Source organism: Furipterus horrens, unplaced genomic scaffold, assembly GCF_987537825.1.
Source record: "Furipterus horrens unplaced genomic scaffold, mFurHor1.1.pri manual_scaffold_8, whole genome shotgun sequence".
Taxonomy (NCBI): domain Eukaryota; kingdom Metazoa; phylum Chordata; class Mammalia; order Chiroptera; family Furipteridae; genus Furipterus; species Furipterus horrens.
This window is the reverse complement of record NW_028327178.1, coordinates 6,429,494-6,450,987: the sequence shown is the minus strand read 5'-3', so window position 1 is coordinate 6,450,987 and position 21,494 is coordinate 6,429,494. Positions and strand designations below refer to the sequence as shown.

Here is a 21,494-nt window from a genome sequence, read left to right as displayed (position 1 = left end):
CAAGAGTGGTGGTTCAGACGCGGTCCTTTCTTTCTCATGATTTGGAATTCATAGTGTCTGAAGCTGGATTTGAGTCTTCACCTACATCTGTATACTTCTGTCTTTGTGGATGAACTCTTTTCTGATTTCTCCCTCATGTTTCTCTAATTTATTGCACATGAATTATTAAATGAAAGAGATGATCAAAAATTAGAAGACAAGGCTCCCTTTGTTTGTACAAAGTACAACATGAATGGGAGGAATTATTATCATATTCAAGTTCATATAAAGTCATCAATCAGATGCCTAAGTTATTTGTTCATGTATTATAATTTTCCAGTATTTGGCAAGATATTCTAATATGCATTCTGATACTTGAATATGTATTTTTCCCTAACTCCAACACCAATTTCATAATGCATTTTTGTTATTGTATAATATTGTTGATATATACACTTATTTTTCAACCAGACTAAAAGGACTTAAAAAAAATCATATGAATACCAACTGATACATTAAATTATTACTCCAGTGAGTTTTAAGAAATAATCAGAGAAAAAGAATTTCAGTTTGAAAATATGAATTCCATATTAAATATTGCACATTTATTCAGAGACTATTACAGCTAGATCCTTTGTTAGTTTCCACAAAGAGCTTTGGGCTGCTCACTGCAACTCACTGAATTTGTTTTTGTTTCACTTGGACCTTTCTGTCTAAGTAACTGAAGCCCGACAACACCCTCCCCAGCTCCGGGCTCTCCAGACACAGTTGGGGTCAGTCAGACTGGCCCAGCTCCAGGCTGAATAGAGCATTCTTGGGACCCACTGTTCACTGACGGATTCCGCTGCTTTCAGGATAGCCCGCTTGACATGCAGTCACCATGTGCCTGTTCACTTTCGTTCCCCGGTCTACCAGTGCTGACCCACATTTTCTTTCCCGTCACTGTGACCCTCACGATGTTGTTCAGGAGAAGAAAATCCTGGCTACGTCAGTGATAGTGCATAATAACTTAATAAAATATAGATTAGATTGCTGAGAAAAAACAATAATGCCGTAAAAGGTGCACCCCATCTTAATGCCCAGCGATAGTACCTCTGTCATTTCTGTCCTAGCGATCACAAAGGACAGGCCACCGTGGCTACTTGATGGTAGCAGATGTATCCATGTTTTGAGCATAGTGAAAAATGAATTACACTTAATGAGCTGTACTCAATGCTTTATAAATATCATCTAATTCGAATAACATATTTCCTAGACAAATATTAGTATTCTTATCATGCGCGCTTTTTATGTGAGAAAACAGTAAATGAGAGGGAGTGTGGACAGAGGTACAGGGTGTCAGAGCCAGTTACAGGGTGTCAGGGCTTTTTGTCTGTGGCATTAGTCTCTTTTCCTGTCTCCCACAGTGGAGTCCTGCGCTCAGAGGCAGGGCGTGGGCATTATTATTATTTTTAAAAAGATACTCAACTTTACTTGCTTTTTAACATCATCTTAACCATATGTTATTGAATTTATTGGGATTACATTGGTTAATATAATCATATAGGTTTCAGGTGTGCAATCCTATTAGACATCATTTGTGTATTGTATTGTGTGTCCACCACCCACGTCAGGTCTCCTTCCATCACCATTCATCCCCCTTGACCCTCTACTGCTTCCCTCTCCCCGTTTCCCTCCGGTCCTCACCATACTGTTGTGTGTCTATGAGGTTTATTTCTCTTGTTTGTTTGTTTGCTTAACCCCTTCACACAGCCCGCTACCCCAGTCCTTTCTGACAACTGTCAGTCTGTTTCTATTTTGCTTATTAGTTTATTCTGCTCATTTGATTTCACATATAAGCGAAATCATATATTTTTCTCTCTCTGACTGGCTTATTTCATTCAGCATAATGTTCTCCAGGTCCATCCATGCTGTCATAAAAGGTAAGATTTCCTTCTTTTTTATGGCTGAGTAGTATTCCATTGTGTAGATGTACCACAGCCTTTTTACCTGCTCATCCACTGATGTCCAGATCTTAGCTATTGTAAATAGCGCTGCAAAACATAATTTACATGCAATATTATCTTGGTTTCAGGTGTGCCAATAGAAATTAATTTTGTATTCTTTATAAGATGATCACAGTAACCCTAACCACCGTCTGTCACCATACAAGTCACGACTACAGTATCGACTATTTTCCTCTGCTGTACATTATATCCCCGTGACTTATTTTTTTATTACTGAAAGTTGTACCTCGTATTCCCCTGCACAATTTTTATCCATCTTACTGTTACCTCCTGTCCAGCAACTATCAGTTTGTTCTCTGTATCTGAGTCTGTTTCTATTTTATTTGATTTTTTGTTGTTAGATTCCACATATAAGTGAAATTGTATTACATGTGCCTCTCTCTGTCTCATTTCACTTAGCATAAAACTCCCTAGTTCCATCCATGTTGTCGCAATTGGCAAGTTTTATGGGTGAATAATATTCCATTGTGTGTGTATACCGACAACATTTTCTTTGTCTGCTCATCTATCGGTGAATGCCTAGGTTGCTTTAATACCTAAGTATTATAAGTAATGCTGGAATGAACATAGTGGTGCATATAACTTTTCCAATCAGTGTTTTTGTATTCTTTAGATAAATACGCAGAGATGGAAATGTTGGATCATACGGTGGTTCTGTAATGACTACACCAGTTTACATTCTTTCCCACGGTGCGTGAGGGTTCCCTTTTCTCCACAACCTCACTCCCAGTTATTTGCTGACTTACTGATAATAGCCAGTCCAGCAGTTGTGATGTGATACATAGTTGTGGTTTTGATTTGCCGTTTCCTGTTTGTGAGTGATGTTGAGCATCATTTCACCTGTCTGCTGGCCGTTTATAAGTCTTCTTTGGAGAATGTTTGCTCAGGTCCTCTGCCCCTTTTTTTAATTGGATTTTTAAATATTGAGTACTATGAGTTCTTTATGTATTTTGGATATTAACCTCTTCTTGGCTATAGATTAATTTAGTACCATACAATTGTTGGCTAATTTCTGGGCTTTTTCCTCTGTTCCATTGATCTATGTGCCAGTACTATACTGTTTTGATTACTGTAGTTTTATAGTGGAGTTCGAAATCAGGGACAATGATACTTCCGGTTTTGTACTTCTTTCTCAAGACCATTTTGGCTATTCCAAGTGTTTCATGGTTCCATATAAGTTTTAGGATTATTTGTTGTAGTTGCATAAAAGATGCCCTTGGTACTTTGATAGAAATTGCATTGAATCTGGAGCTTGCTTTGGTTAGTATAAACATTTTAGCAATATTAATTATTCTACTTCATGAGGATAGTATATCTTTCCATTTATTTGTGTTAACTTCAGTATGTTTCATCACTGTTTTACAGTTTTCAGAATATAGATCTGTGGCCACCTGAAATTTGTTTCTAGGTATTTTACTTTTTTATGTGATTTTAAATGGGATGGTTTCTTAATTTCTCTTTCTGATATTTCATAGTGTATAGAAATGCTACTGATTTCTTTATGTTAATTTTGTATCCTGCAACTTTACTGAATTTGTCATAACAGCCTTTTTGGTGGAGTCTTTAGGGTTTTCTGTATATAATGTATCATCTGTGAATCATGACAATTTTATCTCCTTTCAATTAGGATGCCTTTTATTTCTTCTGTCCTTGTTGCTAGAACTTCCATTACCAGGTTGAATGAAAGTGCTGAGAGTTGGCAACCTTGTCTTATTCCCGATCGTAGGGGTAAGGCTTTTAGCTTTTCACCGCTGTGTAACTCAGCCAGGAGTTTGTCATGCATACGTGGCCCTCATTATGCTGAGATAAGTTCCCTCTATCCCACTTGGTAATAGCTGCGATGCAAGTCGAGGCTGGTCACCACTTGTACTGGGCTTGGGGCTGCTTGGGGATGGTTACTGTGCAAGCTCAGGCCAGTCACCATGTGCAGCAGCTCTGGCACCTCTTGGGGGCGTCTCTGGTTAGGGCGTGGGTTGTGAGAGGGGATTTCAGGAGAATGTGCGGCGGAGAAAACAGTGTTAGCCAGTTTAGTGGAGTGGGACAGATTGGGCACCGCCCTGCGCCGGGCTAGCCAGGTGGAAGGAGAGCACAGAAGAAGGAAACTCACGTCCGACAGTGCTTCTGTCTCCAGACAAAATTAACACCAATCCCTGCCCTAGCAGCCTTCACCTTAAGGTTAGTCCATTTAATCTCTCTTCGTATGACTCCAGAGATTCTCAAACTGCTGCCTCCATGCAGGAGCTCTGAGCAAGTGAGCTTGTGTGCAGGCCCTTTAAGAGCCTGACTCTCTGACACAATGCCTACTGGTTTTCAAAGTCAGGTGTTACGGGGACTCTTCTACCCACATCCGTCCCTCAGACAGGGGAGCCTGTCCCCTGGCTGGACCCTCGTATTGGACATGGCTTCTTCTTTGCGGTTACAGGACATTCCTGTTCAGCTAGTCTGCAGGTGGTTCTCAGAGACTGTTGCTCTGTATTTGGTTGTAATTGTGGTGAGGAGGTGAGCTCAGTATCTACATACTCCGCCTTCTTGACCCAGTCCTCTGAGCATTATATGCACAGCGCTTCCTGAAATGTGGACCTGATGCGTAGAAGGCATGCGTGCTGTACCTGCATGCTGAAGGGGCCCATGAGCAATTCGAATGTAGTCACTAGTGGGAAAGAACATTTGGTTTTGTGTGTCTATCCATAAGTTGGATTGCTATTGAATGGTCTGTATCCATAAGCTGGATCTCTATTGAACTGATTTTTTTTTTCCTTTTGCTAAGATTATACAATGTTAGGAAATTTTTCTGTGATCTAGCCTGTTTAATTTCACTATAAAATATATATAGCACAGGTTAATTTTTTTAAATTCATAGCTCTGTAGCCATGTAAAAGCTCCAGAAAAAAATGAGAATGTACAATTTTAGACTATCTAAATATAGAAAAAATACTGCAGTAGAGATTTCAAGGACACTTTGTGTACAGTGCAGTTAAAATTTTAGTTTAAAATGCTATAGCGATATCTAATTTATCTTCATCACATACTTGCATTTTATCGATTACAAATATTGACTTACATTTGTGACTATAGAAATACAGTGGGTTCATGAGTACAAATTCAAATTTTGGCCCCTGGTTACTGGGGACCTGCATATCTCTCTCACTGTGTAGCGCACAGATCCAGATGCAATGACAATTGGGCTTCTTTCTCCCTTTAGAGCTAAGCTTAGATGCCACTTCCAGAGCGATCGCAGTGAGACTAAAGTACCCCTCTATTTTTCCTACCATTTCATTTTTCAAAACTGATTTATTTTATTATTTGCTTGAAACATTTCATATGCGTTAAATGAACTTACATAAAATCCACATGGTTCTCAGAGCCCACAGACTTGGCGTGTTCTGCCACCTGCTCACCTCTCAGAGGTATCAGGCTGTCTGAGCCTTTACTTACTCATCCAGTTGGAGGAACCAAAGTGTCTTTCTTTCCATGAGTTTCAAACATGCCACCCTGTTCCTGAAACGTTCTCCTTGTACCCCTTCACCTGTTGAGTTTATACTATCGCTCATGTCTCTGCCTCCATGGTGCCCTCTCAGAGGGAAGGTCCAGAACATCCTCACCCACTGATTACATTCCAGACCCCTCATGCCATGATTCGTTATCATGAAGCCTTTGTATTTCCTTTGGGCATGTACCACAATTTGTAAATATGTCTGTTTGCTTTACACAAATAGAAAAGCACCTTGAGAATAGTGATCCTAATTTACAAAAATCAAACAAACAAACAAAAACAAACCACAATATATTCTGAGAGCCTAGTATAGAACACCTAGAGGGAAAAATATTTTGGGATGAATCTGGAAAAAGTATTTATCACACTCTACTGTTTATTCTGCTACATTGGTCATATATATTTTAAGCACCTCAAGAATAGGCCCAGTATCTCTATTTTTCATTACTTTATCACCCAAGAAACAGGATAGGTATTAAATAAATCAGCAGGCAGTTATCCAAATCACATGAAGTGCATAGTAAAGTTTGTTTCTCTGCGCCAGCTACGTGGCTAATTTTAGAAAGACTCAGGAATCGGAACTGAATTTTCTGAGTTTATTATAGAAGTTCACAATATATGACATTATTTAACAAAATTAGATACTGCTTACTAGGTACAGCAGCATTTAAGCACATTGCAAACCTCTGAAGCCACTTAACCTTCACTAAGTTACTATGGTATAGCTCCTTTGAGGTAAGTTTTATTTCTTATCTCTTTTGGAGAGGAGGGAACTCAGGCAGGTGCAGAGAAAAGGCCTCACCTAAGTAACAGGGTTTTAGTAGTAGTTATGCAAATCAACAGGATCAAAGAACAGCCAAGAGTATAAAAATAGAAAGTTATCAAAAGGCTAAGTTCTACTTGCACATTGATGTGGGTAATTATTTATAATAAATTGCTGAAATTGTATACAGATTGTGCCAGCAGATTTTTCATTTAGAAAAGGTCATATTCTGTTACACCTTAGAGAAGCAGTAATTGTAGTATAATTGCTGTTTCACTCTTCAAGATGTCATTTGGCAGTAGGGTTTTATGGTAGCATTCCTTAAGACCATATGCAGTTAAATTTTTCCCAGTGTTTCTGAACCTTTTGTTTAGATCAGCTGTCCAAAAGAAATATATGGTGATTCACAAGTGTGAACTACAGATGTAATTTTTAAAGTTTCAAGGCTCCTCATTAGCAAAGATAAAAAGAAACAAGTGAAATAAACGCTAGTGGTATATTTTGTTTAAGGAAATATAAGCAAACTATTATCATTTCAATATGTACTCAATAAAGAATAGTTATGTGTTTTTACTTTATAAAAATTAAGTCTTCACCATCACCTCTGTGCCCACACTTAGAGCACAGTCTCAGTTCAGAACAATCTCTCGGTCCTCACATGTGGCTACCACGCTGGATAAGGAAAACGTAGACAAATCTTTATGACTAATAAAACATTCCAAGAGTTCTTGTAGACCTTAAGAACATAGTGTTTCTTGGTGAAGCTGGCTCATCTCTCACGTTTGACCTCAGTGCCATCTCTTCTGTGAGAATTTCTCTGAGCGTCCTGGACAGAGCATGCTTCCCACACATATTTTCCTGGCATATGTTATATTCCTGTATGAATTACTGCTTTATATAACAGTTAATTGATTTTTTCCTTATACAAAATATTGAACTTCTTAATTACAATATTTATTTAATGCACTTACTATCAAGGATTGTTCTTTGTGCTTAAGACACACCTGTGCAGAGCAAAATCACTGCCCTTATAGGGCTTATACTTTCAGAAAATCAGTGTTCAGTAGAAGATATTAACTTAAACAAAAGTTGATGGCAGTCTCTAAACAATGAGTTAAACTTAAGGAAGTGATATTTAACAGATACAGATATATGTATTTAATTAAACTATATATGTCTTGCAATATGATTTAAAACAAAAAACTTTCACAGAGGTTAGGAAAGAACAGAAGTGGCTTTAATAAAAGTGCGCATGACTGAGCTGTTTTAAATGAACCCCAGACTCAACATTTGAAATATGTAAAACTATAATTGAATACATGAAGGGAAATTGTTTCTCCTTTTAAGTAGCTTTATCTAGCAGCGGTGCCATTTTGTACCACGTCCACCCAATTCTGTCTAATTTGGGGCGCCAAAATTGGATGTTGAGACTTCTGACATTTGCAAGCACAGAAAATTCAGGGTGACAATGAGGTGTTGAGCTGAGGACTATGCTATAAGTTATATTAGAGCGAATCTGGATGACTTTTACTCAAGTATCTGCCATCATTAAGACACTGGGCTATAGATGTTTAGCGGAGAGAAGGGCTTCCTACCTGTAGGGCCAATGATGCTTGTGGCGAGCCTATGGGAAGCTGGTTGGAAAGCAGGGCTGAAGTACTCTGAAGACGGCCAAGCAAAAATTCATGGTCCACGTTATGTATCTGAATATATATCTGGTGCAGGCCAGACGGAAGTTGAGAATAAAGGGGCTCACCAACTTATAATACATTATGTGCTTTATATTTTTCTCCATCTTTTCTTTCTTTTTCTTCTGTCAGCTATGGGAGAACAGGGCTGTTCTGGCCTGCATGTTTCTTCACCCCTTCATACATGCAGTGCATTTGGATGTGTACATGTGTACATGTCATCTACAAAGTCTGGGCTGCAGGAGTCCTCTCATTACGATTTTGCCAGCACCCAGCACTCTTTCCTATATATTTGGATTCTCATAAAATGTTGACTTGAATGTTATGAAACTGAATTCTAAAACCAAAAATTGAGGACAGTATGCATTTACTGCTGTGATAGCATTCCCTTCCCTTCCTCCTATCCTCAGTCCAAACAGGTGGGCTTTTCTTTTCTTTTTTTCCCAAAAACCAAATCTGATCGAATCGTGTACCCCTTGAAACCTGTTAGTTCTTGCACCTGCAGGGTCTCTCGGGTGCCTACGTCTCCCGCTTTATCTTCTCCTTCTTGCTCTGTTCTCCAGCCGTGGTGGCTTCAGACCTTGGCTGATTGGTTGGGCCAAGAATAATTTTCCTAATCCCTTCTGCATCCCTGTCTCAGCCTTTAGTTAAATATTCTTTAGCCCCGTTTTCTCGAAACATATCTTTAAAGATTATGTTTCCGTCTTTTGGAAAATACATTTAGTTGTCTTATTATTTAATCAATATAAGTCTGCCCCCATTTAATTGTAAATCCATGAGAAAATGTATTATGCCTGATTCTGTATGCAACCATATATCATCTTACATGAGCCATACTAAACGGCTAACACATATTTGTAAAATGGATGTACAGAATTATGAACAGCCAGCACAGTATACAGATGCCATGTGTCTAGACTACAACTAGAGCTGCTTTTTGTCCCCACTCAGAACTAAAGTCCATATGATAGAAAACGCATGAGAAAAAACCACTTAAACTATGTAATCTTTTCCTTACTTAGGCAGAACATATTTTTTTAACACAGGAATTATCTCCATAGGCCCTGAAGAGCAGTTAATATTTATTCTACATAAAGACAAATTAATTTTTATTCATACTCAAGTATTTGAAAAATGACTCTCCTACATTATTGAAATGTTAAACACTTCACATTTTTTAATGTTCAGGCAAGATTGTGAAATACGATAAACTTCATAAGATATTAATATCCTTAATGTGAATTTTATCTCTGGACTGAAACACTTAGGGGTGCTCTTATGTTTCACCTTTACTGAACACTCTCCTTGAGCATCAAAAGGCAAGTTTATCAGCAGTGTGAAAATGTTTACAACAGAATATAAGATATAATTGTGTGTTATACACACACATACACACAATATACACACAGTCGACCCTTAAACAACACAAGGGTAAGGGGCACCAGTCCCGCCCCCACTGGGTGCAGTTGAAAATCCACAAATAATTTTTCACTCTCCAAAAATTTAAGTGTCAATTTTCTCCTGTTGACGGGAAGCCTTACCAATAACATAAATCATCAGTTAACATATATTTTATACATTATATGTATTACATACTGTATTCTTATAATAAAGGGAGCTACGGAAAACTAGTTAATGAAACCATAAGAGAACATCAACTTACAGTACTTTACTTATGGATACTATAAGTTTATGCAGTTATGCAAATGAATCATCTTTTAGTACCTACCTGCATCAATACTGCCTTACAGGGTAAAAAACACTCGATTTTATAGGTATTACTAATCCTAGACATCAAAAATGAAAAGGTAATGTGAAATATAATTCACTTATTTACAGGTGCAATGATTCCTGCATTGATAACTAAGAAGCAGCAGTATGATTACATTATGGTAGCCTAGGTCATGTCAGCCTAATCAGTCACTATAAAAATTTAATGGCATACACTATTACAGTCATATTCATAATACAGTATTGGAAAGAGTGTTCCAATTTTTAAAAACACCTGTGATGGTAGGTTAATACACTGTTTTTCCAATTATGGAGGGGCATACTGTTACAGTAATGTGATTTTCTAAAAGCAAAGTTATAAAACAGTAAGAACACTAACCCACTATTAATTTTTATGAAACATCACACACCTTATGCCTGCATAAGCGTAGCCTGTCCAGTTCCAGGTTGGCACCAAGCGTGTTATGTGAGGACCACCCGGGTGACGGTACCGGCGGCGCAGAAACGATTCCTGCCGCTCTTGCCCCACCGCCATTAGATCTGCACACGAAGACACACGCACACAACAGGTCAATTACCTGCACGGCAAGGTGACTGTGTGCGGTGAATTCCGTGGACGTGGTTGACCACAGAGGTCTTCACCCTCGTCGTCTTCAGGGCTGAGCCAGCCGAGGAGGAGGAGGAGGAGGAGGAGGGCCGGCCTTGCGCCTTGGGGAGGCGGGGCCGGAGAAGCAGGCCCACTCGGTGTAATCCCAGACATCATGTCCATAGTCATTTCGGTCTCACTTCTTGGCTTTTCACTTCTCTCAAAACGTTTCCCTGCGCCATCAGCCCTCCTTGGTTTGGTCTCAGTGGCCGCTTGGAGGGGGCGGGGGGGCGGTACATGTCATAAGAGCGGCCAGAGCAGGCCTCAATCTCCCGGCCCTTCTTCATGGGCGGCGGTCAGTTCGTCCGGCTCGGCTGCTTCTCCATCTTCTTCTTCACCGTCCGACACTGGCTCAGAATGGCCCATCTCATCGTCCATTAGCTCCCCTGCGGAGGCGTCTCCTGGCTCTTCCGTTTCCCCAATATCTCTAAGTTGAAGTCCTTCACCCCCACCTCCTTTTGCTATGGACACAGTCTCGTTCCGGTGCCCTCCATCGCTCGGTTATAAATGCTGTGAGGTCATGCGGAACATCTGGACACCATTTTCTCCGGCAGTTTCCTTCCCGACTGCTGAGATGTTTGCTCTAGTGGGTGACTGTTCCAAAAGGCACAGCCCGACAGTCCTTTCCACAGGGCACCGTGTGCACTGAGACGTTAAGGCCCTTGACCTCGTATCTAGAGGTTTAAGTAGAGACATCATGTTTGGGGGCATGCACACCACGACGACACCTTTGACGTTGAATTCATGAGGTTCGGGGTGGCAGGGTTACTGTCCAATGTCCAAAGACCCTAAAAGGCAGCCTCTTACTGGCCAGGTACTTCCCGACTTCAGGAGCAAAGCATGGGGGGAGCCAGTCCAGAAAGAGGGTTCTCATTGCCCAGTTTGTCTTCTCCAACCAAGAGACTGGCTGTTGGCGTTTCTCTTTTTCCTTCAAGGCTCATGGGTTTTTATAGACAAGGGCAATCCGGATCGTACCTGACTGAGTCACACAAAACCAAGTTAGCCTGCCCCCTCCCGCTCGAGTCTCTTCCTTCCTAAGAAATGTGGTATTTGTTTCCAAAATGGAGCACTTTGGTCTGCTTTTAAAAACCTGTTCAGGCAGCTACCCTTTCTCAACGGCACCTGAGAGCCATTCTGCTGCCTTTTAGGGGACAGAAGCTGCCTCTGCTGTCATCTACAGGTTTTTGAAGCCAAGCCTCTTTCTCAAATGATCAAACTGTCATTTGCTGGCATTAACTTCCTGAGCTTAAAGTCCTTCACTCTCCTTTTGCTCTAAGTTGTCAGGAAATGACTTTGCTTTCTTCTCTTAAATCATATCGGAGTCTATAGGTATTCCTTTCTTATAAAAATACTGTACCCACACACACCTGCATTTTTAATACGAGATTTGAATACAAAAGTATTTCTCAAAGCACGCAAGGTTTTCTTACCTGCTGAAATAGCTGCAGCAATGACTTCGTAAATTTCATTTTTTTAAAAAAATAAAGGTCATTATGCGGGATTTATATGTCTTGAAATGGTGGGCCACCAGAGCGACAGACCACAATCTAAGAGACGTATCAAGCACTTGAGCTTTTTCTGGAAATATCATGACTCTTCTCTGCTTCTTGGGACTGCTTCCACTGTCACTAGTGGCCCGTCCCATGGGGTTATGCAGGGTGTACAGTATGATAATACAGGGAGAGAGATGTGAGAGTCGCGAGAGATCACTTGTCATTGTGATACACAGTCTACTGGACGGACAGACTGCGGACACGGGGATGATGCGCATTACATGACATTTTCAGCAGATGCTCATGACACTGGGGCTCACAGCAAACGCAGCACCAGGCAGCTCTGAAATTATTACAGTGGGCATACAGTGAATTTTATGCAGTTATGTTTGAATACCGCATCTTCGTGATTGTTTACATTTCCCTCAGCTGCAAATGGTACCATGTAATTGTGTGTGTGCATGCAACTTTGGGTAAATTTTAAATTTATATAATTTTTATGTTTTATGATAGAAATGATAAAATTGACTAGAATCTATTTTATACATTTATGATGTATCCTTTTTTATTTTTGAATAGTTTACACTACATAGTTGGTGAGTTTTTTCAAATTGTCATAAATCTCCAAAATTTTTTCTAACATTTTTATTGAAAAAGAATCCACGATGACTTCCAGTTAGGCTGGCAGAATAGGTCACTGCTTGTCTCCCTCCTCCCGCAAGCACAACTAAGTTACAGACGCGGAATTGAGAACCACCTGAAGACTCGCTGAAGGGATTTTCTGTCGATAAGGACATAGGAAGTCTGGTAGTCGGGATGAATACGTAGAACGGGCTGGCCCCACAACCACATGGGGCCGTTGAGAATCAGGAGGAATATGTCAGCTGTGCAGGTCCCCACTATAAAAACAAGGAGTCCCAGCCCACAACATCATATCTAGGGAGAGGATGCCCCATAGCGTTGGCTATGAAAACCAGAGGGAATCACGTCCAAGTGAGGCGGGGGGCTGCTGGTGTTGCAGGCATTCCTCCTGAGGGGCCCTGCACAGACTTTCTTACCAATAAAGTCACTCACTCTGGGCTCCAGCATAAAACCTGCCAGGGACAGACAGGAGGATCTGAACTGATGGCCTTCAGGGCACAGGCTGGAGGGCGGGGATCAGGGCAGGTCTCTCCTGGGATGGAAGTGCCAGTAGTCACCATTGTCTCTTTGTTGAGACCTTCTGCCTCCCAACCAGTAGGCATGTGCCCCACCTGAGCTCTCCATTAACCTGGCTAACACAGTTTTCCCCACCCTAGTGATTTCCTGAGACCCCACTCACTCAACTCGCGTGCCCAGTAGTTGCTGTTTCCAGTGGATTTTCCACACAAGCGACCTTCCTCAGCTCATGCTTCGACTTTCCTGAAAATTTTCAGAGGTTTCCCAAATAAGCAATGGCGGGCCTCAGAATGTCTGTGCCTCTCTCTGCGGGGCTCCAAGCCTGACCCGCATGACAAGGGGACTCAGTTTTCATTGTAACTCCAGTCAAGTGACTGAAAGCCAAGTGTGGGCTGCGGCCAGTGTTAGCTTAGATTGTAGCGTCAACTAAGTGCCCACAGCCTGGCGTAAATGATGGCTGGCCTCAAGTCACATTTTGGTGCTCACCAAAGGGTTCAAGCCTGACACTAGTGACAGCTGGCCTCAGTCTGAAGAACAGCCTCTCCCAAGTGGCTCCAGAACCAACACACCCGGTGGCCGGCTGCAGGCCACACCAGCACACCACCTAACCAGCTGCACTAATGACACCCCTGAGGGCAGATTTCATTGGTACCGGAGCCCTGATAAGTGACTCCCACTCTACGGGGTCCCCACACAACAGCGTTTCTACTACAGTCATGGGCAGCCCTCACACTCAGTCAGCTTCGGGGTCAATACCAACATCCATTTATAATTAAAAAGTCTCAGCAAAGTGGGGATATTAGAGAGGCCATACATGACGGACTCACAGCTAACATCATTCTCCACATTAAAATTGAAAACTTTTGCTTTATGCTCAGGAACAAGACAACGATGTCCATTGTCACCATTTTTATTCAACAGAGTCCTGGAACTTGTAGTCACAACAATCCAACAATAAAAGGCATCCAGGTTGCAGAGGAAAAATTAAAAATTTCAATATTTGCAGATGACATGATACTGTATATAGAAAGTCCTAAGGTATCCACCAAAATATTATCAGAGATAATAAAGAAATGTGGTAAAGTAGCAGGATTCAAAATTAGCATTCAGAAATCTGTTGCAGTTTTATAGAACAATAACAAACCATCAGAGAAATTGAAAAAATAATCCCATTTACAATTGCATCAAAAAGAACAAAGTATTGAGGACTAAGTTTAACCAAGGAGGTATAAAACCTGTACTCAGAAGACTTAAGAGATTAAAGAAAGGAGTTGTGGAAGGGTATACTGCACTTGTGGACGCAGAAAACTAACATTGTTAAAATGCACATACTGCCAAATTCATGTACACATTCAGTGTGATCCCTATCAAAATACCAAGGGCATTTTTCACAGAACTAAAACAAAATACCCTAAAACTTAGAAGGAACTATCAAAGACCCCAAATAGCCAAAGCAGTATTAAGAAAAAACAACAAAGCTGGAGGTCTGATGTCAAATTATACTGCAAGGCTATATTAATCAAAACAGCTTGACACAGGGAAATAGACCAATAGTAGGACAAGAGCCCAGACATAAACCCACACCCGTCTCTGTTTAATCTGTGACAAAGAAGGCAAAACATACAATGGGGTGAAGACAGTTTCTTCAATAAATAGTGTTGGAATAACTGGACTGATAGATTCGGAAACATCAAGCTGGGTTACTTATTTACATAATATGTAAGTATAAAGTCAAAACGGACTAAAGACTTGAATATAAGAACTGAAAACATAAAACTCCTAGAAGAAACCATAGGCAGTAACCTAGTTTACATTTGCTCTTAGCAATAATGTTTTGGTTATAGCTCTCTGGGAAAGGGAAACAAAGAAAAAATCAACTAAAACGTTTTTACCCAGTGAAGGAAACCATTGACAAAATGAAAAGACAACCTCCTGAGAGGGAGAAGGCAGTGGCCAATGATATATCTGAAAAGGGATTAATAACCTAAGTATATGAAGAACCCAGACAACTTTACACCAAATAAGAGAAATCTGATTAAAAAATGGGTAGAGGAACCTGACAGAATTTTTCCAAAGAGGACAAGCTGACCAATAGACATATGAAAAAATGCTAAACATCACTAATAATCAGGGAGGTACAAATTAAAACCACAATGAGATATCACTTCACAGCTGTCAAAAAGCTGTCACCAATAAATAGATTAAAAAAGTGCTGGCAAGGATGTGGAGAAAGGGGAACCCTTGTTCTGTTGGTGGGATTGTAATTTGGTGCAGTCACTATGGAAAATAGTGTGCAGGTTCTTCAGAAACTTTAGAATAGAACTACCTAATGAACCAGCAATCCCACCTATCTGGGTATTTATTGAAGAAATCCAAAACCTAGTTTGAAAATACATAGGCATCCCTGTATCCATTTCAGCAATTTTTACAACAGCCAAGATATGGAAGCAACCTAAGTGTCCATCAATAGCCAAATGGATAAAGAAGAGGTTGTACATATGTACAATGGACAATTATTCAGCCATACAAAAGAATGAAAGTTTGCCATTTGTAACAACATGGGTAAACCAGAGGGTATTATGCAAAGTGATATAAGTGAGACAGAGAAACCCAAGTACCATATAATTTCATTTATATGTGTAATCTAAAATACAAAATAAACAAGTTAAACAGATGCAAATTATAGATACAGAAAACAAATTGATGGTCACCAGATGGGAGAGGGGTGGAGGCATGAGTGAAGAAATCGAAGAGAATAAGAAATACAAATTGCCAATTATAGTAAGTATGAGGGATAAAAAGTCCAGCACAGGGAATAAGGTCAGTAATATTGTCATAACGATGTATGGTGTCAGATGGGTACTAGACTTACTGGGGTGATCACTTCATAAGTCATAAAAATGTCTAATCACAGTGTTATGCACCTGAAACTAATATAATAATGCATGTCACCTGTAATCGAACAATTTAAAAAAATAAAGCTACTTATAAGTGGGCCAGGATTGTTCAAGGGTTAAATGTGTGTGTGTGTGCGTGTGTGTGTGCGCGCGTGTGTGTGTGTGTTTCTGTGTGACAAGATTCATTGTAATTATATGAAGAAAAGGGAATTGAGAACTTTGAACTGTTTTCTCTACTTTGACTTCGAATTCAACTAAAAGAGCATCTAATTATTACATAATTCTTACCCTTTTCCTATCTTTATTTACTTTCAATCCATTCACTTCTCACATCCTCTTGCGCTCCAGTGGACCTTGGCTCCCTCTCAGTGTTGCTATCCAGTAAGTGTAGCAGAGATCTCATTTTCACCTGCCCCCACCTGTCCACCCGTCACGATTCTCTCTGATGGCCTCTCTATTCTGACTTCTCAATAAGAAGTCTTATTTGGGGCCTCTTTCTTTCTGTTACAGTTACTTTTATCTTTGGGGAGCTATGTAAAAAGTTTCAGAGACGGAAGTTATACCTAAACCTAAAATTATTGTTTTACTTATGTGTCCTAAAGTTTACTGATGTGTCTTTCTCTGAACAAGCAATTGCCACTTCAGCTTGCAGCTTGTAATCCCATCCCTTTGTATGGAGGCACTGAACTCAAGAGTGTTACAGAGGTGCACAGGCTTTGGAGCAGACAGGGTGGGGTACATCTCACCCCGTAAGTATTGCCTTTTATTTCGTGGACCCTAGATAGGTTGTTTCAAATGCCTAAGACAACCATTGGATACAAAAATACCCTACAGAATTGCTGGAGGTGTCTAACAGTATGCACAGCGTGTAGACCTTCGTTTCTCACCTCGCGGCCTCTTCTCTCCCATTTAATCTTCAGTTCACACGCGCTGGTATATATTTGGTACAGCTTCTACTTTGCTTGTTAACTAATCTTGTTCGTTTTTCTTTGATCATAGAAGAAACACTATGTCTTTGCTTGCTGTGTTCATGGAATTTTGAAGTAATGTTATAACAATGAAAAATTCTCTGTTGCCCACCAAGTGTTTGGCATTCTGCTAGCTTGGCATTCTGCTAGCTCTACTCTTTGACTTCCCAATCCCTTTAGCTCTATAATCCACCCTGAGGACACTGAAGTTGTCTATCGTTGTCATGTAGCGCTGGGCTCATGGCCCAAGATCACACATCTAACATGTGGAAAGGCTGGGCTTTTGCACAATGCCTACTTGACCCCAAAGCTTTATATGAGTTTCAGGTCCATGTCAGAATGTTAAAATGGAGCTGTAACACTCTGTCGTGAGCCTTGAAAACCAAAGGGTGTTGGAGTGGTGGGAATGAGGACTCAGAAGATAAGAAAGGGCACGTGAGGGGAACCAACTTATCAGGAAAGGGAGGGGAGTACCAGACTGCTTGTGGGGACAGACAGAAATGAACTGGATACAGGATTTTGAACTACGTATCTGCCATTTTGATGAAGCCAGTTGAGAACATTCCAATGTAGTAAGTAGGAGAAAAAAAAGAGACTGGGCATATTTGTGCCATAGCAACATGAGAAGGTAGCCAGAAAAAGGTCAGGAATGTATCTCAGTCTCTAAATTGTAGACTGTCAATAAAGCTTATGTGTGAGCAATAGGTTAGGGTGAAATGGGGAAAGCAAATAATAATAATAAAAGAAAGGATAGTGTCACAATAAACAATTGATTTCACAACTATATCCAAAGAGCTCCAATAAAAATGCCTTTACCAGTCACACCCTGTTGATGTTTAGAAAAGCTGATAGCAGACAAATACTTAAGAAAGCATATACTTTTTACTGAGAATAAAAATCAAGTTTTTAAAAATATTACGTACTTAGAGGTTTGGTGTTTTAATGCAGATTAAGGAAGAGGATGGACCATGCCTTACCCCTAATCACGGAAATTAGTTCCTCTGAATTCCATTCATCCCCTTTGTGGTTTTATATGTTTATTTTCAATGTATTCTTAATTGCCTAAGTAACACCTCACAAGATATTTTAAATACAACCATTTCAAACTTCTTTTAAAACATATGCTGAGAGCAAAGACCCTTTGGGCCCTTTAGATCTCTCTCCACCACCCAGTTTTGCTTGATGTGATACAAATCGTTTAAAAAGGCATATTATTTACAGACAAATGATTAATGATAATTCATTAGTCAATGTATTTTTAAATTCCAAAACTGAAGAAAACCTTTCCTCCTTCGTTTTAACCTAATCCAGGTGCCATGAAATCCAATGTCCCTGTTCTGACCGCACGCAGACAGCCAGAGCCAGAGCAAAGCAGACGCCGTTTTTGTGCATGGCCAGGACTCCGGCTTGCTCTTCCTTTCCAGTGCAGCCACATGCTTTGTTATCTAATTATTCATTTTGATACAGGAAGCCAAATTCCTGAGGTCCAAGGGATGCTTGATTTCTTAAATCTGTCTTTAGCTAATGCTGACAATCTCACAACCTATATCCTCTCTCGGTATAATGCAGAAAGACCAAGTTCCATATTTCATACAACCCATGAGACTCAGTTTCCCCCAGAGAAGCTTTTCATCTCTGCGTATAGTCTGACTTGCTGGATTGTACTTAACAGCTGAGTTTTAGAGACAAGGACCAGGCATTTCTTCGGAGAACCAGACCAAAGGCTGTAATCTATTTCGTACTGAAATTGCAGCTGCTAAATTACACCCAAAACATTTGTAAATGTCACGGTGCCTTTCCAGCAATTAAGGGGCTCAAAAAAAAAAATCCCTTTGTGTTTCTTCGCTTTGAAATTATTGTCTTTATCCTGGATTGGCCTTTCACTTGGTTCTATCAAATATTACTTTGGAGGTGATGGTAAAGAGGGACACACCAATTCTGCTCAGGTGTGGAAAACGATTCCTTTCGCTGGCCGGAAGTGCTCTCCTTTAAAGGCGTTTTAGCAACTGTAGGGATTCCCATGTAAGTCAGTCTGGCTTTCCCCTTCAGGGGCAGAAGGTCAAGGTCAAGGCGCAGAAGGTCAGGGTCAAGGCCCAGCCCGAACGCCGCAGGCCGCCCGCGCCTGCGCTTACTGAGCCTGTCCCTTTGCTGTCTCGTTGTTTCAGTGCTGGTCCTGCTGATCGTCACCTTGCGCAGGCGGAAGAAGGAGCCCCTCATTCTGGACGAGGAGCGCGACATCCGGGAGAACATCGTGCGCTACGACGACGAGGGCGGCGGCGAGGAGGACACCGAGGCCTTCGACATGGCCGCGCTGAGAAACCTGCACGTGGTCCGGGACACCAAGGCCCGCAGGGACGTGACGCCAGAAATCCAGTTCTTGAGCCGACCGACGTTTAAAAGCCTCCCGGACAATGTCATCTTCCGGGAGTTTATCTGGGAGAGACTGAAGGAAGCGGACGTGGACCCCTGCGCGCCCCCCTACGACTCCCTGCAGACGTACGCGTTCGAAGGCAACGGCTCGGTGGCCGAGTCGCTCAGCTCCTTGGAGTCCGTCAGCTCGAACTCGGACCAGAACTACGACTACCTGAGCGACTGGGGCCCGCGCTTCCAGCGCCTGGCAGACCTGTACGGGGCCGGCCAGGGGCCCCTGTACTCATAGCCCCGCAGCGCCCCTGGGACACGCGCCGAGGACAGTCCACGCCGACGTGGGCGACAACAGCGACAGAACGCGGGAACCCCACCTGCTAGAGGACATGGCCGTGCGCCTCTCTCCGTTTCTAACGGTTCAGGTTTCCGCCTTGGTGACGCGTGTATGTGCGTTAGATGGATCGAGGGACCGCCCTGACCCCAGGCTCCGAGCATGGGAAGGCGTTTTGACCCCAAAAACATGCTCGGTGGTTTGTGAATAGATAGCAACTCTCAGATACCTGCAAAGGGACCCCACCTCCATGAGTAAGTGGTGCCCGGCGCCGTCAGGGCCTGCAGGGGCCGTGCCCAGACCCTCATGGTGTTGCCAAGAGAAGGACATGTGCTGCCATGGAAACGCCCTGCCGCTTCTTGCCGATCCAAACTTGGGACACCTTTAATTTGCAGTGATGCGTTCAGCTCGCTAGATTACAGAATCCAGCAGGATTTTATTGCTGAGGGTTAGCAAATACATTTTATTTAGCAAAATTTAAATTCTTAGAGAGGTTCTCCCCAATCCTCCAACACAAGCCAATAAAATCTGGTTTAAGGCAACATAAGCCGTTGTTCAGCAAATAAATAAGAAGCGTTCCAAATAAGGCAAAGGCGCGTCATGCTTAAAGCGTGCGATCGTTTTTGAGATTCTCGTGTCGGTATTTTTAAAAGTTGCTGTCTATTCATAATTTTTTTTAAATCGTTTTTGATTTATACAGGAGAAAATCTTTTCTTTCTTACTTGACACACGGTGTTATATTTATTTTGGAGCTCCAGTCTCCACTAAATTCAGGTCCATTTTACTGTATCCTATGATAGTATGAAGCTCATCAGAACACAACGCTTCTTCTTCGGTCCGAGATACATGAAGGAAACTAAGCATAGAAATGGAGGAAAACTGGAGCAGTTGAACCTTATTGCAGCTAAAATCTCAGAGAGGAGCTAAGCTAACAAGACATGTGAGGTGTTGGTCTGAGCCACTGGAATGTACAAACGTGGGAATGAGATATGCGTATTTGAGAAAGGAGAGTTCAAAATCATTGAGATTTCCTTGGATGCAGGATTTATTTTTCAAGGTCACAAGTTCTACGTGCTCCAAAGACTTCTGAGAATTTGTTTTTACCCCAACCTCTTTTGCTGTAAACATATGGAGTGAAGGACTGATCGTTTTTATATACCTTAAACGCTGTAATGTAATAAATTTCAAAACCCGTCTTTAAATTCCAATGCAAATACGTTCCTCAAGAATAGACCTTGCAATGTGTAATGTCTGTACTGGTGTAGACGTGCCAAACTGAGGAGAGCAATTTCAAGGGATCCTATGTGCTTAAGTTTGTGATGGGCTTCTTGAAAGAACAGAATTTTATGACTAATATACTGTTTCTACCTATCATTTTTTCTAGAACAGTACTAGTTTAATGTGCATATATCCAAGTAAGAACAGGATTTCTTTTCTCCGTTTGGAAAGAATTATTGCTGAGTTCCTAACAAACCTGTTGGTAGTAGAGTGGATACTGTATAGGCAATTATGTTCTACAGGTGCTTCTTCCTGAAAGACAGACACCGGAACTAGAATACCAATATTTTGGTGGCACTAGGAGAAACTATGTAGGATTCTGTAAACTTGCAGCCCCTCGTTAGAAATGAAGTGTGTGAAAGTGGCCTTCAGCTTCATCAAAATAAATAATTCAATAAATTGGAATTTCCGCAAACAGTCCTTTCATCTGAATCAAGTTTTGTAGACATTGTTTCATGACTAGATATACTTCTTGCTGTATTCATATACATATATATATGAAAAACCAATTTTATAACAGTAAAAGATACTGTTCATTACTTTTAGTCATGTATGTAAGTTTTCCAAATAAAAAATAAGACCTAGTACACTTCTGCCCTTTTCAATAAAATCACAGTGTGGTGTAGGAATTATGTAGGTATTGAACCAGCAAGGTGCTGAGAAAACAGTTTTGTAATAATCCCCTTGTTGTCTGCA

General features: G+C 41.1%; 1 protein-coding gene across 1 annotated transcript in view; it reads left to right on the top strand.

Moving 5' to 3' along the window:
- The window catches only part of CDH7 (cadherin 7), a 105,421-nt gene extending 85,002 nt beyond the window's left edge, over positions 1 to 20,419 (top strand). Inside the window, exon 11 of the mRNA XM_090285072.1 lies at positions 18,988 to 20,419. Coding sequence (XP_090141198.1) covers positions 18,988 to 19,481 — 494 coding nt within the window. The 3' untranslated portion in view covers positions 19,482 to 20,419. The remainder of the gene's footprint in view (positions 1 to 18,987) is intronic.
- The last annotated feature ends 1,075 nt before the right edge of the window (positions 20,420 to 21,494 follow it).